The sequence below is a fragment of the Sceloporus occidentalis genome, unplaced genomic scaffold (genome assembly GCF_023333645.1).
Source record: "Sceloporus occidentalis isolate IW3139 unplaced genomic scaffold, rSceOcc1.0.p SCAF_3, whole genome shotgun sequence".
Classification (NCBI taxonomy): Eukaryota; Metazoa; Chordata; class Lepidosauria; order Squamata; family Phrynosomatidae; genus Sceloporus; species Sceloporus occidentalis.
This window is the reverse complement of record NW_028316983.1, coordinates 49,914,414-49,929,072: the sequence shown is the minus strand read 5'-3', so window position 1 is coordinate 49,929,072 and position 14,659 is coordinate 49,914,414. Positions and strand designations below refer to the sequence as shown.

The 14,659-nt window shown below is 41.6% G+C and overlaps 1 protein-coding gene across 1 annotated transcript in view; it reads left to right on the top strand.

Moving 5' to 3' along the window:
* The window catches only part of LOC149315903 (RNA helicase MOV-10-like), a 43,353-nt gene extending 29,038 nt beyond the window's left edge, over positions 1-14,315 (top strand). Inside the window, exons 13-22 of the mRNA XM_089514401.1 lie at positions 4,762-4,859; positions 5,247-5,366; positions 6,672-6,774; positions 7,922-8,039; positions 8,121-8,315; positions 10,037-10,108; positions 10,958-11,083; positions 12,217-12,305; positions 12,743-12,867; positions 13,439-14,315. Coding sequence (XP_089370527.1) covers positions 4,762-4,859; positions 5,247-5,366; positions 6,672-6,774; positions 7,922-8,039; positions 8,121-8,315; positions 10,037-10,108; positions 10,958-11,083; positions 12,217-12,305; positions 12,743-12,867; positions 13,439-13,503 — 1,111 coding nt within the window. The 3' untranslated portion in view covers positions 13,504-14,315. The remainder of the gene's footprint in view (positions 1-4,761; positions 4,860-5,246; positions 5,367-6,671; positions 6,775-7,921; positions 8,040-8,120; positions 8,316-10,036; positions 10,109-10,957; positions 11,084-12,216; positions 12,306-12,742; positions 12,868-13,438) is intronic.
* The last annotated feature ends 344 nt before the right edge of the window (positions 14,316-14,659 follow it).

The following is a 14,659-nucleotide window of genomic DNA, read 5'->3' as shown; positions in this document are numbered from 1 at the left end:
CAAGGAACCCCACAATTTACAAAAGAGGTTGGAGGGAGGCGGCAAGAATGGTTGAAAGAACATGCTCTATTCACGTTAAAACAAGCATATATTCACTCTTGTCACTTAAAATGTAAATATAATGGTTATCCAATAGCTCCTGGTCCATCCCTCTTAATTAGCAGGCAGCAGCCCCCCCTCAGCAATGCTGAAGGACAAGTGGAAGCAAAATTGAAGCAGAATTGCAGTAAGGCTTCATGGGAACCCCGCCTTCCAGATTTGGGGGGGGGGGACCAAAACCGAAGGAGACATGCACATCACACCAAACAACAGCGCACTGAATGCAAAGTTGCCTAGGAATAGGATTTGTGACTTCGCTAGTTCACTGAATTTACTTAACTGTGGATTGATGTGTGATTGCGTTCAGACTGCCAACGATTGCGTGTGGTAACCTTTCATGTAATAATGTGAATATGCATGATTGCATTCAGGATGACACTGGATTATACTTCCAAATTCAGTTGTGTAGAGCTACAAAATAAACTTAGATATATGAGACAATTTTTTTTGATAGGGCAAATAAGCCTGGTCGATGGCTAGCCTACAGATTAAAAAAACAAAAGGAAAGAAATATCATAACAGAGATTAAGACCAAGGGAGGAAAAATAACAATGAGTCAATCTGAAATTAAGGAGGAATTTAAGAATTTTTTTTCTAATTTATATAAAAAACATCAGATATCAAAAGACAAACTAGACAAATTTTTAGATAAGGCAGGCCTAGGGCCATTTGACGATGAACAAAGAAATATCTTAAATGGGCAAATCACGGCAGCAGAGGTAATAGAGGCTATAAAGAAAGGCAAGAAGGGTAAAACCCCTGGTCCTGACGGCCTTCCAATTGAATATTATCAAAAATTCCAGGACGAATTAATGCTGCCATTTAAATCGACATTCAATGCTATTGGGGTTAGTAAATTCCCGGAGACAGGGACGTAGCCAAGGGGGGGGGGTTCTTGGGGTCCGGACCCCCCCCTTCCATTAGAAAAATGAATGGTGTGTGCTGCTGCGCCGCTGCACTCAAGCCCCATTATAATGGTGGCACTTAGTCTGGACCCCCCCCTTCCTAAAATCCTAGCTACGTCCCTGCCGGAGACATGGAATAATGCAAATATCACCCTACTGTTGAAAGAAAACAAGGATCCAGTAGACATGAAGAGTTACCGTCCAATATCTCTCTTGAACACAGACTACAAAATTTTCGCCATAATTCTTGCCGAAAGACTGAAGAAAGTTTTAAAAAGCTGGATTCCAAAAGACCAAGCAGGTTTTCTACCACAAAGGCAGATCAAGGATAATATCCGTGTTATTGTAGACGTGATTGAGTATTTTGAAAGCCATAATGAAAAGAAACTAACACTGATATTTACAGATTTAGAAAAGGCTTTTGACAATGTTAGCTGGGATTTTATGTTTACTATGTTAGAAAAAGTTGATGTTGGTTCTGTCTTTGTTAAATGGGTCCGGGAAATCTATAATGATCAAAAGGCAAGACTGATTATAAATCAGAGTAAAACAGATGAATTTAAGATAGCTAGGGGCACGCGACAGGGATGTCCCCTATCCCCACTTCTTTTAATTTTTATTCTGGAATCTTTATGTAATACAGTCAGAGCCGAAAAGGCAATTCAAGGTGTTGAAATTAAGAGGCACGAATTTAAGCTTAAGTCTTTTGCAGACGATATTGTCTTCATATTAGAAAATCCGTTGAAAGGAATTAAGCCCTTAATACGCATTTTGATAGATTTCGAGGAAATATCGGGCCTTAAAGTGAATAAAGGAAAGACTGTAATGATAACAAAAAACATGGTAAAGACAGAAGAACAGGAATTGATGATAAACAGTGGGTTTGGCATTGAAAAAGAAGTAAATTACCTAGGTATAAAAATAACAAACAAAAATACTGATCTTTATCATAATAATTATGAAAAAGTATGGGGAAAAATTAAATTAGATTTAAAGAAATGGGAAAATCTACAACTCTCCTTTCTCGGGAAAATCTCAGTAATACAAATGAATGTACTGCCTAAAATAATGTTCCTATTTCAAACCATCCCCGTCCTACACTCTCTTAAACCTCTTAGAAATTGGCAATCAGACATCCTAAAATTTGTATGGAGCAGAAAGAGGGCAAGGATTAACCAAAAAATCTTATGTGACTGTAAGACCAGGGGGGGCCTAGGGCTACCAAACCTGAAATTGTATTATTTTGCATCAGTATTATGTTGGTTCTCTACCTGGGTATTATTAGATGATGAAAAACTTCTAGCACTTGAAGGTGGAGACATGAGATTCGGGTGGCATGGCTATATCTTCTATGGAAAAGATAAGATACATAAGGATTTCAGGAACCATATTATTAAAAAAGCCTTATTTTATGTATGGGAGAAACTCAAAACAAGACTATGTAGGAATATTCCAAGATGGTGCTCGCCCCATGAAGCATTTTTCTTTAAAGAAGGAATCGCAAAGCCTAAATGGCTATGCTATTCAGACCTATTGACAGATATGGTAGAGGGCGAAGTAAAAATGAAATCTCAGGCAGAACTTAAAGACGCTGGTATAATATGTCATTGGTACTTACATAGACAGTTGTATGAAAGATGGAAAATGGACAAGAAGTTAAATGGGATAGAAAATAAAAAAACTCAATGGGAAGAAACCACTTTAAAGGGGAAAAAGAAATTGATCTCTAGATATTATAAGATGTTACAAGACTGGGATACAGAGGATGAAATAATAAGACATTCCATGGTAAAATGGGCACAAAATGTGGGCCATAACCTGGACTATGAAGAATGGGTCAAAGTTTGGATGAAGGGTATAAAAAACACGACTTCACAGGAACTTAAAGAAAATGTGTACAAAATGATCTACAGGTGGCACCTATCCCCCCAAAAACTATCATATATGTATAAAAATGTAAACCCTGTTTGTTGGAAGTGCCAGGAAAAGATTGGTTCCTTTTTTCATTTGTGGTGGACCTGTAAAGTAGCAAAGCAGTTTTGGATTAACATTTATAAATGTATAAGTATGGATTTAAAAATCAAAATTCCCTTTGTGCCTGAGGTCTTTCTGTTAGGCATGATTAGCAATGATCTTAATAAACAACGTGGGAAATTTTTGTTCTACGCTTTGACCTGTGCAAGAATCGTTTTTGCAAAGTTCTGGAAAAATCCAAAGGCACCATCAACAGAACAATGACTAATTAAGCTCTACGAGATGGCAGAAATGGACAGATTAACTTGTTGGATGAAAGTCAAGTTGGAAGAATACATACAACTACACTGGGACAACTTTTATAAATTCTTAAAGAGTAAATGGAAATGTATTTTATGAAGCTGAGAAACTCCAAATATAAAATATTGAAAAGTGATTTGGTAAATATGATAACCAGGGCATCTGAGAATGAATGTTTCTTTACTCTCTTAACCCATACATCTTTCTCAAAGAAAATTAAGGGGAATTATGTAAATATTTGATTTAGATAGAAAGTAGAGGAAATGGAAAAATAAGTTCAGAAAAGAGGTGTACTCACTGTGAAACGGGGAAGAGGTAGCTAGGTATAGAAGTAGAAATAAAAGGGGATTTAGATCCCCTGATAATTATATTTGTACCCACGAGTACAAGTTAAGAACAAATAAGAATAGGTGAAAGAAACAGTAGAATTATTTTTCTTTTTTAAGATGAACAAGAGAGATATCAGAAATTGAGTAAGTCAAAAGAGGTTGGAAGAATTCATAAAATCAAGAAGGTTTGCTTTTCTAATTGTGTATAAAAATAAGTGATATGCAAGTAGAATTTATACCAATTGGTTGGAAAATGCAATAACATTGTATCTATACTTCATATATGTTATGTAACCTACAAAAAAAAAATGAAAAGCAAATTCAGTTGTGTGATATCCTCCTATGTAAAAATATAACAGCTGAAATTAGGATGAGAAAATGATGAAAAGTTTTTTCTTGCATAGTGGGAAAGGCATAGTAGCTTAGAAGAATTTGTTTATTTCTGAAAGATTCATATAATAAAAAAATCTGTTTCCCTTATTGCTCCCCCCCCCTCAAGAATGAATGAATTAAAATGTATACTATAGAAACATCCTTCCCTTCTTCTCACTATTGTGTGTTTATGGGGGTGGGAATCTTGCATAGGTTTTATATGGAAGAGTACCTTTGAATTCCTTCTTGCCGGATGGCCTTGAGGCACTCATTCTTTCAGCCTAATCAGCCTAGGAGTCTTGAGTTCTGAGAAGTTTGTCATGGGAGAGACTTAGTAGGAGGGGAAGAGAGTAATATAAAGGAAGAAGAGTAGAAAAATGAAGAAGCCTGGGAATGTTTCAGAAAGCTATCCATAAGCTATTCCTAGGATGCAGACTCTATGTCTCTGAATTCCATTCCTTGAGACATACTGAAACTTCATTCTGAGGAAGAAAAGGCAGATAGGACAAAACCAGCTTAGAAGAGTTTGAGAATAAGGGGGCAGGAAATGCATACTGCTATGAGCATTGTGGAGAAAGGATGATGTAACCATATAATAAAGGGCAAGAGGAGAGATGGTGTATGTGTGTGTGAGAGAGAGTGAGAGAGAGAGGGGGAGAATGTGATTTGTTTGATTCTGCATTTGGTAGTAGCACCTAGAAGCCACCCTTCAGCTGATGATGCTTCACCTGGTCAGTTGAATATTCTACCCTTGCTCACTTCTGATCTCTCCTCCTGGCTAGATTGGTCTCAGCTGATTTCCCTCCAGGACATTTTTCTCATGTCTTCATTGATGAGAGTGGCCATGCTGTTGAGACAGAGAGTCTGGTTGCTATTGCAGGTGAGTTACTATATTCCTGTACAGTAAACACTTGGTTGACACATTAGAAATTTGTACATTGTTGGTTCTGTGGTATCATGTATGTTTGTTCTTACTCCCTGTCAATATGTTTCCAGGTGTTTCAGCATTTCATTCCTCCCTCCCCTCCCCAGCCCAGATGGCCCTGGGAAATGTCCTTGAGTATGTTTAAACAGAGTTTGGCTTATCTTGTTTATTTCTACTGCTGGATTTTGGGCTGTCTTTCCCAAAACACATTCCATGTCTTGTGAATTTTTGGGATCTAAGTGTAATTACTGAAATCCCAGGCAAAGGCTGATGAGACTATATACCTCATATATAGACCAGACTGAGCAAATGGCTTGAGTCCCCTCTTTTCCTCCACTCTAGGTATCCTATCAGTGATGGACCCAAATACTAACCCTAAAGGTGGCCAGCTGGTTTTGTCAGGGGATCCCAAGCAACTGGGGCCAATCCTGAGGTCTCCTCTGGCTACTGAGCATGGCTTAGGTGAGTGAGAAGCAGCCGGTGGTAAGCAGCAGGTAATACAAATAAACCTGACTTGCATTTTTCTCAGTGGCAGATTAGTCATATACTCCTCGTGGGGAACTGATTAGTAGTCAACTCTGTATCAGAGCGCTGAAGTGAAAACCCTATGTGAGAAGTGGGAATTATAGTGCGTTACAGACCGCTGAAAAGTGGCAGCCTGTACCCGCCCCTTTCTCCGGGGTATCGGGGCCTCAGCTGCCAGACTGGCAGCCTCCAAGGCCCCGATCCGCCGCTTTCCAGGCTGTGGGGAAGCGGCAAAAGGCCGCTTCCTCGCAACCTGGAAAGGGTTGTCCTTGGGGCTTCAAGCCCCAAGGACACCCCACGGTGGCGGGGAGGAGGAGAAAGGGGCCGCTTGGCCCCCTTCTCCCTTGCATTGCTGGGCGCAGCCGTCTGAAGGCTGCGCCCAGCGATGCAAAGCAGCGCCGCAAACCAGGAAGGAGCTCCGAAATGGAGCTCCTTCCTGCTCCGCGCAAAGGGTGCATTAAGCGCCCTCACGCGGAGCGACGATGTCACGTCCGCGCCGCCCCGTATAGAGGCGGTGCGGTCGCGACGTCATCATGGTGGCCCCCATGTAGATGGGGCGCCGCCATTTTGTATGGGCTCAGTCCGTACTAGGGTTGGGGGGGTGCGGAAGCACTGCACCTTCCTAACCCTAATACAGACTGACTACGTACTTAAAGGCCCATCTGTAACGGGCCTATGAGTCCCTCCAGATGCTGCAACTCCCAGCATTTCTCATCGCTACCTGTGCTGACTAGGGCTAGTGGCAATTGCAGTCTAGCAACATCTGGAGGGCCAGAGAATTCCCACCTTTGCTTATATATCCTCCAGGTTTTAATGTGATCAACGTTTCTTTCAAATGGTGTGTCTATGGAAGTATCCCCATTCCACAATCTACCTCGGGGCTCAGTATGTAGTGAAGCAGTAGTGCAGCTGTGGTCCATGCAGTTTGGCATTATTTTAATCCATTCAGCCCCCAAAACACAGCCCCTCTAAATGTGTCTGATTGTAATCCCTATCACTCCCAGCTAGCATGACCATGGCTAAGGATGATGGGAGTTGCAGTCCAGCACCTGTGATTTGGGGAAGGTAGTTTTAAGCACACCAAGAAAAACTCACCGAAGGAGATTTTGTCAGTGTGATTAGATCAGCATTAAGAATGTGAGAGTGCTTCACACATGTATGAGTACCCTCCAAAGGTAAAAATCTGGGATCCAGTCCTTCATACAGATCCAGTCCTTCACATTAACTTGCAATCTCTTTTAGGGCTTTCCTTGCTGGAGCGACTAATGGAGCACAACTCATTGTACCAGAAGGAGGATGGCAGCTACAACACACAATTTGTTACCAAGCTGTTGAGGAACTATCGGTAATGTCCTGCTATGCCTCACAATTCCAGTAGGGGGAGCAAGAGAGGTGCCTCCTCCTGTTTCTTGCAAGGCAGCTTTCAGTTTGTAAGAGATCTCACTGTGTCATGAGTTAAAAGAGCAGGGTCCCTGGCTTCTTTCCTTCCAGTTTAAGATGAAAACTCTGGATCACTAATTGAGAAATATTTTGTGGATTTTTTTAAACTTTTGCAAATTGCTAGGTTGGTGTTTCTCCAAATGTATTATTCAAACTGGGTGGAAAAAAATGCCACTTCCCATTCATTGCTGTCATCTCAAGGACTTGAAAAACCTTTTCTTTGTGTGCTTGGTAGTATGATCTCAGAAAAATGAAGACAGATACAGATAACACAGCAGATTTAGTGTATGCAGTTCCATCCAGTATTCTTAATCTTCTTCTCAGCCCCCTTGCTATTGTTCTTCCAGTTTTGTATGTGGAGTCTGAGACTGAGAGAAGAATTTGGAATCCTTGCCACCCAGTAATTCAGTGGCTGCAGTCGGGAAATACAGTTGGCCTTTGCTATCCACAGAGGATCCATTTTGTGCCAAACTTTTTTTTTTAAAAAAACACAGAGAAAAAAATAACCAGAAGTGACCCAATACTCCAGTTTTTCCTGTGCGAAAATGGGCTTGCACCACAAGAAGCACTAGAGGACCGTCCAATTCAGAAGCTGCAACTTGTCTACTATTGAGTTAGAGAGTTGGGAGAAGGGGAATATTTGAATTGTGTGGACCTGCAAAGCAGGAGTTTGGAAAAAGCCTGGAGTAGATTATTTAGGCAGGGATTTTATTTGTAATTTAACTTGCCACGGAGGTGAAGGTTGATGATTAATTTGCATAAAGAGACCAGTAAGAGACTATGCCACCTTTCTTAATTTTGTGGGAGAGTCTGGCAATGAGAGTGCCATGGGAGAGGTATTCTGCATGTGATCAGGCACTTTTAGTCTTGCTGGCAAGAAGTAGTTCAAGCTACCTAGACCAAACATAAGTTGTACAATCCTGCTTTGTGGTCGCAGAACAGTGAAAAATAATTTCATTCTATGGGAGAAAAGAAAGGAAAGCATTGACTTTACTCTCTGTCTCAGACACTTTGTATTGGTTTATGTGCTAAGATACCATCTTCCACCCTAGATCCCATCCTGCCATTCTCAAATATCCCAATGACAAGTTCTATGATGGGGAGCTGCAGGAGCATGGTGACCATGCAATCACCCATTCCTACTGTAAATGGAAAGAACTGGTCAAACAGGTGAGGAGGAGTAAGCCTTGAATGAGACTGTACTAGCCGTGTAGTATAAACATGGGCTCTAATATATAATTCTTCTTACAGGGTTTTCCCATCATCTTTCATGGAGTCTGTGGAGAAGACCAGCGTGAAGGGAACAGCCCTTCCTTTTTTAACACTACTGAGATTTCGGTTCTGATCGACTACCTGAAGAAACTACTCCTAGAAGATCGAGGCAAGAAAGGCCAGTCTCGAATTCTTCCGAAAGAGATTGGTGTCATCTCTCCATACAGAAAACAGGTGAGATATTCTCCTGGTTCTGGCTGACTATGATTCTCTCAGAGTTTGGAATTGTTACTTGCTTACCTGTGCTGGTTGGAAATTTTGGAAACTAGTGCATACATGCATTTTTACAAGCTCTGGATTGCTTTCTAGGGGGTGTGATAACTTGGAGCCTTATCATAAGATTAGAACATCTTCCACCTGATGTGATCGTAACTTCAGTGGGTGGTATACCTGCCTATGACCTGCTGGAGTATGTTATATGTAGAATAGGCCATCTGCTGACAACAGCTGAGGCACTGAAATTGCTTCATCACCCTTTTCACCTATTATAAGAACAAACATTGCTATTGGTAACTTTATAAATGATGAATGTCCGAGACTGTACCTTCCATTCTCCACATGGATCCTTTTGCCATGATCCTGTTGATACTCCCAACTAGAAAAGATCCATGGAACTAATTGTGAAATAATAAATCAACACTCATCTTTCTGATTCAATGGGTCTTCTCTTGTAGAAACTAAAAATAGGATTGTAGTTGGGTAGTGTCATCAAGATTCAGTCTTGCCCTGAGCTTCTACCTTCTGCTGCAGTACAGATAGATATATAAATCAGGACTGGCACAGTCTGTGTAGGAACTATGTTTTGATCCTACAGATAAAGGCATTTTGTTTTTCTTCCAGGTATTCAACTGAGTAAGAAAAGCATGCACTTGTTAAATTTGAGGGGTCAGGATGCAGGTGACAGTGTGACATGCACAACTACATCTTATCTGTATCCTGTTTTTACTTAAACTCTTGTGGCTGTACACACATACACATATGACTTGTGCCCACTGAAGCTGAAAATAAATTATTGTTGGATGTTAATGACATTCCACTTTAGCTTCCATCTCTAACCAGGCACATTCCAGAAGTTTTGGACTTCAATCCCCATCTCCGCTCACCCAGGTTCTTGCTGGGAGATGGGAACTGTCGTTCAAACCTTCTGGAAAGTTTCCTGTTGGGAAACTCTGCCATCAGTGATTTCTTTTTGTGGCCTCATACAGATGTTAAAATAGTCACAGAGAGGATTAGACATTTACCCCCACCTTATCACCACCACCACCATCACCACCTACTTTCAAAGAGAAAAGGAGATAGCACAGAGATGGTGCAGTGAGCTGGTGATGTAAAAATAATGTCTTTCTCAGGTCTTAGCATGCAGCAAGGGGGCAGTATGGAAAGACAACAGTCTCTTCTATATTCCATTCTCTCACACACATGATTTGCAGTCCTTTTTCCACCACTTTTGAGCTATTTCCCACAGATCTGCTGAGGGGTGGGGATGTTATGGAAAGGCAAGGTTGAAACCTCACCCCTGTTTCTGTTTTCTCTTCCTGCATTGGTCATCCATGAGCAACAGATGAGAAAAAGATGGAAACATGGGTGGAGGGTAAATTGACTATTTGAACCATAACTTAGCAGCCTCATTAACCAAGAAGCAGAGGTTCCTTAGCCCATTTTCAAAAACAATGGATCCCAATCAGATATTGGACACCAACAAGAGTCACTGAGCATTGTTTGGACTCTCAAGTGCATTGTCCTGTAGTATAAAAGTACTCCACAAATATAGAAAATAAATCTGGAGATTGTCCCTGCCCCCCTGCTCAGAAATATGTTAGCTTATTTCAGTTTTCAGGCTGTGACATTTCTTATCGGGTTTCATGAATTACTGGCATTGTTTCTCATCTCTCTAGGTTGAAAAGATAAGATATGCTATTAATGTAGAAACAGAACTCAAAAATCTCAACAATATCAAGGATCTGAAGGTGAGAGGTGGTTCTACTGACTGTGACATGAGAAATGCAATTGTGATAAAACATTCATGTCTAGATGATACATCTTAAATAGATGGGCCCAGACTTTGGGAAGTTACTTTTAGGAAAAGTGGATTTAATGTACCATGATAGGATGACATTCTGAAAATCAGCATGTCATCTTAGAAGTAACTTTTTGAACTCTGGATAAATCTGTATGTTTCTAATTAAGGGTTTTTCTCTCTTGGGTTCTCTTAACTGGATACTGGGATAACTAGGTAGTCTAGAAAAGCTCACATACAAAGTTTTATGTGAGTGGACCTGATTGTAGTGCTGCAGTAAGAGGACAGCAGTGTACCAAGAGGAAAGTTCATATCATGGCTCAGCCAATTCTTTCAGCTGCAACCCCCTCCCTCCCCCAGGCCATGATAGCTTCGTGGTGCCCTCTTTCTTCTCCTACAGAGATGGGCAAACTCTGGGGCCCAGCTTTGAACATGAGGGACTTTCTAGGGACTGCAGCTCCTCCCAAAATAAGATTATTTCACCTTAAATGAAGTGACAAAAAGATCAATTTCAATTTAGAGCCACCAGAAAACACACACATACTTGCACACAAACAACAACACTAAAGAAGGCCCTTGATTTTGGGTGCAGATGCAAATTGTCACTCCAGCTATGATGCTTCTTTCTTAGGTTTTTTTTATTTTTTTATTTTTTTTTTGTCTTCTACTCATGACTTGCATCCTTGATTTGTTAGGAGGAGAAAGACACTTTGAGACACTGCATTCTGATCTTGGAAGACTGAATATTTTTCATCCCAGTCCCTGTTACTTAACTATTACCTTTTTTCTTTCTCCCCAGGTGGGCTCTGTTGAGGAATTTCAAGGTCAAGAACGGCGTGTGGTGCTCATTTCAACTGTGCGGAGCAGCAATCATTACTTAGGTTTTGATAAAAAGTTCAAACTTGGCTTCCTCAAGAACCCCAAGGTATAAATCAATGTGTATCTTATTTATCACACAGGGAACTGATACCTTTCACTTTGAGATTTGCCATGCTTCCCTTTGTTTGTTTGTTTTATTTATATACCGCTATTCCAAAGATCATAGCGGTGAACAACAAGTAAGCTAATTAGCAAGTAAACTAATTTGCCCCCAACAGTCTGGGTACTCATTTTAGCGACCTCGGAAGGATGCAAGCCTGAGTCGAGCTTGGGTCCTTTTGAACTCGCAACCTTGTGGTTTTGAGTGAATGGCTGCAGTACAGGCATTTAACCACTGTGCCACCAGGATTTCTTTGGGCACATAGATTCCCAGTTCATTGTTTCTTTCCTAGGGTTGTGCTGTTATGGCATAACTGGATAGTACAGTGGGCCCTTCCCTTATGTGGGGGATCCATTCTGCCCGCCCACCCACCCCACATAAGGGGAATTCTACGTATGCTTGAGCCCCATTAAAAATAATGGGGCTCATGCCTGTGGCATGGCGAGGCATGTGCCATTACTCCTTCTGAAGTGCGGCAAGGCTTCTTCTGGCATATGCTGAAAACTGCATATATCGCACCCGCATATGATGCGGTGGCACTGTAATTTGTATCTGAAAGGTATCTTTTAGTAGTCCCTTTTCCTTCATCCTTGCAAGTGTGGGTAATGTCCCAGGAAAAATCAACAAATTCTCTTTTCTACATGGTGATACCCAGAGGCTTGCATTGTGGATCATGTCAAGACTGCCATCTTTGATTGTCCTGCTTAGCTGATACAGAGGATGACAATGCCCCTGCTGGAAATCCCTCCTCACACACATACATATGTAAAAATGCATGATCTTAGTTTCAGTTGTCCCTCTGTACAGCAGGTACCCTAATGTGCTTAGGCTTGACCTTCTTATCACCATGTGGATAATATACCCTTCAAATTATGACTCTATGAGTCAGTCTCTGCCTTCTCCCCACCTTCTTTGCTGCTTTTGAAGAAGCAACAAGAAGCTTCAGTTAACAGTGGTAGGTCAAAGAGTCCTTTCCAAGTGGCAGTGATAGGCGTATTCCTCCAGTGGATGCTGCGCTCTTTCACCGGGAAACATGAGCATACAACATTTTATCTTTCTGGTTTATTTTCTCCACTTAGCGCTTCAATGTGGCTATTACAAGAGCCAAGGCACTCTTGATAATCGTAGGAAATCCAATGACTCTCGCCAAAGATCTCCATTGGGCTGAGTAAGTGCTGTCCTTCAGTTCCCTAAATGCCTTCCTTGTTATAAATATGGGGCTTAAATTTTCCTGAGTTTTGCCCAGCTAAGAGAGCAATTGTGTGAACAGTTCACCGCAACATGCTTTCATCTAATGTAGGACTGAACTAAGTGTGGATTGTTAAAACCATCATCTACAAACTGTCTGTTGCCAGTTTTTTCACCATTTGGTCCTTTAGATGTCATTTTCCAAAATTACTGACCATTTGCTTCTGGGAGTTGAAATTCAAAGATGTATGGCACATCAGAAGTTGAGACAGAGACTCCCATTGGATACAGAGTGCTTTTCAGTTAGCACAAGTGCATCCTTTTTCTTCATTTTGACATCCTTCAAAGTCCAGCCCACATTCTGGTTACTTTGATCTTCTAACTGGTGATCTTAATCATTCTGTTTTGTATCTTCAGGTTCCTCAAGTACTGCAGGGAAAACAATGCTTACCGAGGATATCAGTATGTGGAAGATGAGAATGATGAGGATGAAGTGCTGGCAGCTGGGCTCCATTCTCTGAGCCTGGATAGAAAGCCAGCTGGTAAGAGGCTATAGTGACACTGAAGCCAAGGCTTCATTTCCAATCACCTCTTGGAGTTTTTTTTTTTTTTAAAAAGAGCAGACTTTTCATTATTACTTGTATTCAGTGTAACAGACTAGGCCTGAAGGGAGCTATTTTACCAATCCCTGAATGGGAAAGGGAAACACCCATTTTTTACAGCATTGCAATCTTAAGTTTGGGCAAAGTCAGGAACCACTTTGCAAGCTGGGTATCTGAGGATTTTCTTTGTATGCATCCAACAGACTGACACCCTCCCCCCATTTTCACCTAGAATTGATTTTTTTAAAAAAAAAAATAGAAGTCTTTATTCCTGTATTTTTTTTAAAAAAAAACCCACATGTCTTAAAATATGGTTGCTACAGGGTAACTTAATATATCTTAAAGAATAAGGATCTATGGTGTGAAAGATTCATACTAGAATAAAAACCTTGCTACATCTGTTGAGAATTCCTGAAGCCTTGATAGTTTACTGTGAGGGTAAAGAAAGGTAAAGGAATACAACTTTTTCACTCCGCTCCCCTGGCCTATTCATTTCTCTGTCTCTTTGCAGAAAGCACCTTAGGAGAGAGTCACATCCAACAACAAGTGGAACCAGGATGGAGGCATGAACACTGAGGGTCAATCTTGCCCTTGTCTTGTAGCTGCTGGTCTCTGAATTCTTGAATAATTCACTTTCCTGTTGTCTAACGGAAAAGCAGATGATAACCCACTTTAAAAAACTTGGGCCCTGTACCTACTGGTTCTCAGGTGTTAAAGGCCAGTGCCTAGTATTATGCACAGAAATCTCAAATCCCTGTGGTTAAGAAATCTTAATTGGGCAATAAGGGTAGACTGATTTCTTTGAGACCTTTTTCATTTCACTTTATGTACATGTGTGTGTGACACACAGAATATATGTGTTGTGGTGCTGAAAAAAGATTATTGCACATGTCTGGAGTTTTGAAACTGACAGTAAGCACCTGTATAATTTTTTAAAAAACATATTTGATATTTCAGGAAATGAGAATAAATGAGAATAAATTTCAGCCAGCTTTAACCTTTATCAAGAACTGATGCCAGGATATTCTTAAACCATTGCCATTTTCCAGACAATCAGATTTTATCATCATGTATTTTTTGTACTGAATTTATTAAAGTTTACGAGAGCAAACAGTCATATTCTCCTGATTTTTCACTTTCTGTTCACTCTTATTGTACAGAAGAAGAAAAATAGAACAGGGGAGGAAGGAACACAAGTGCATATTTTGACCAGAAATGACTTTTAAAGCACATTTTTGATTCCTCTGTTTAGGAGAGGGGTAGACAACCTTTTTGAGCCGGGGGCCGGGTTGTTGTCCTTCAGACAACTGGTGGGCTGAAGCCAAAAAATAAGTAATTAAATGAGGGAGGAAGCTGCCGGCAATTGCCGGTGGCCCTGCGCACTCCTTCTCGGCCTATGCAGAGGCTTTGACCTCCACAGAGGTCGAGACGGAGGGGGAGGCTGCCACCGGCCCGGCAGGCCCCTTCTCAGCCTCTGCGGAGGCTTCGGCCTCCACAGAGACCGAGAGGGAGGGGGAGGCCGCAGGGAGGTGAGGAGGGTGGCGCGGCCGCGCACAGGAGGCGCTGCCTCCACCTTCGCCTCCTCCGCCCCAGGCCTCACTGCCCTCTTCCTCCTCCTCCTCCACGCAGCCATGCGCGGTGGAGGAGGAGGAGGGCAGCGAGGCCCCGCGGGTGCCCATAGCAGTGAGGAAGCTGCAGCGGGGGTGGCAGGACCGGGCTGGGGCCGGTCCCA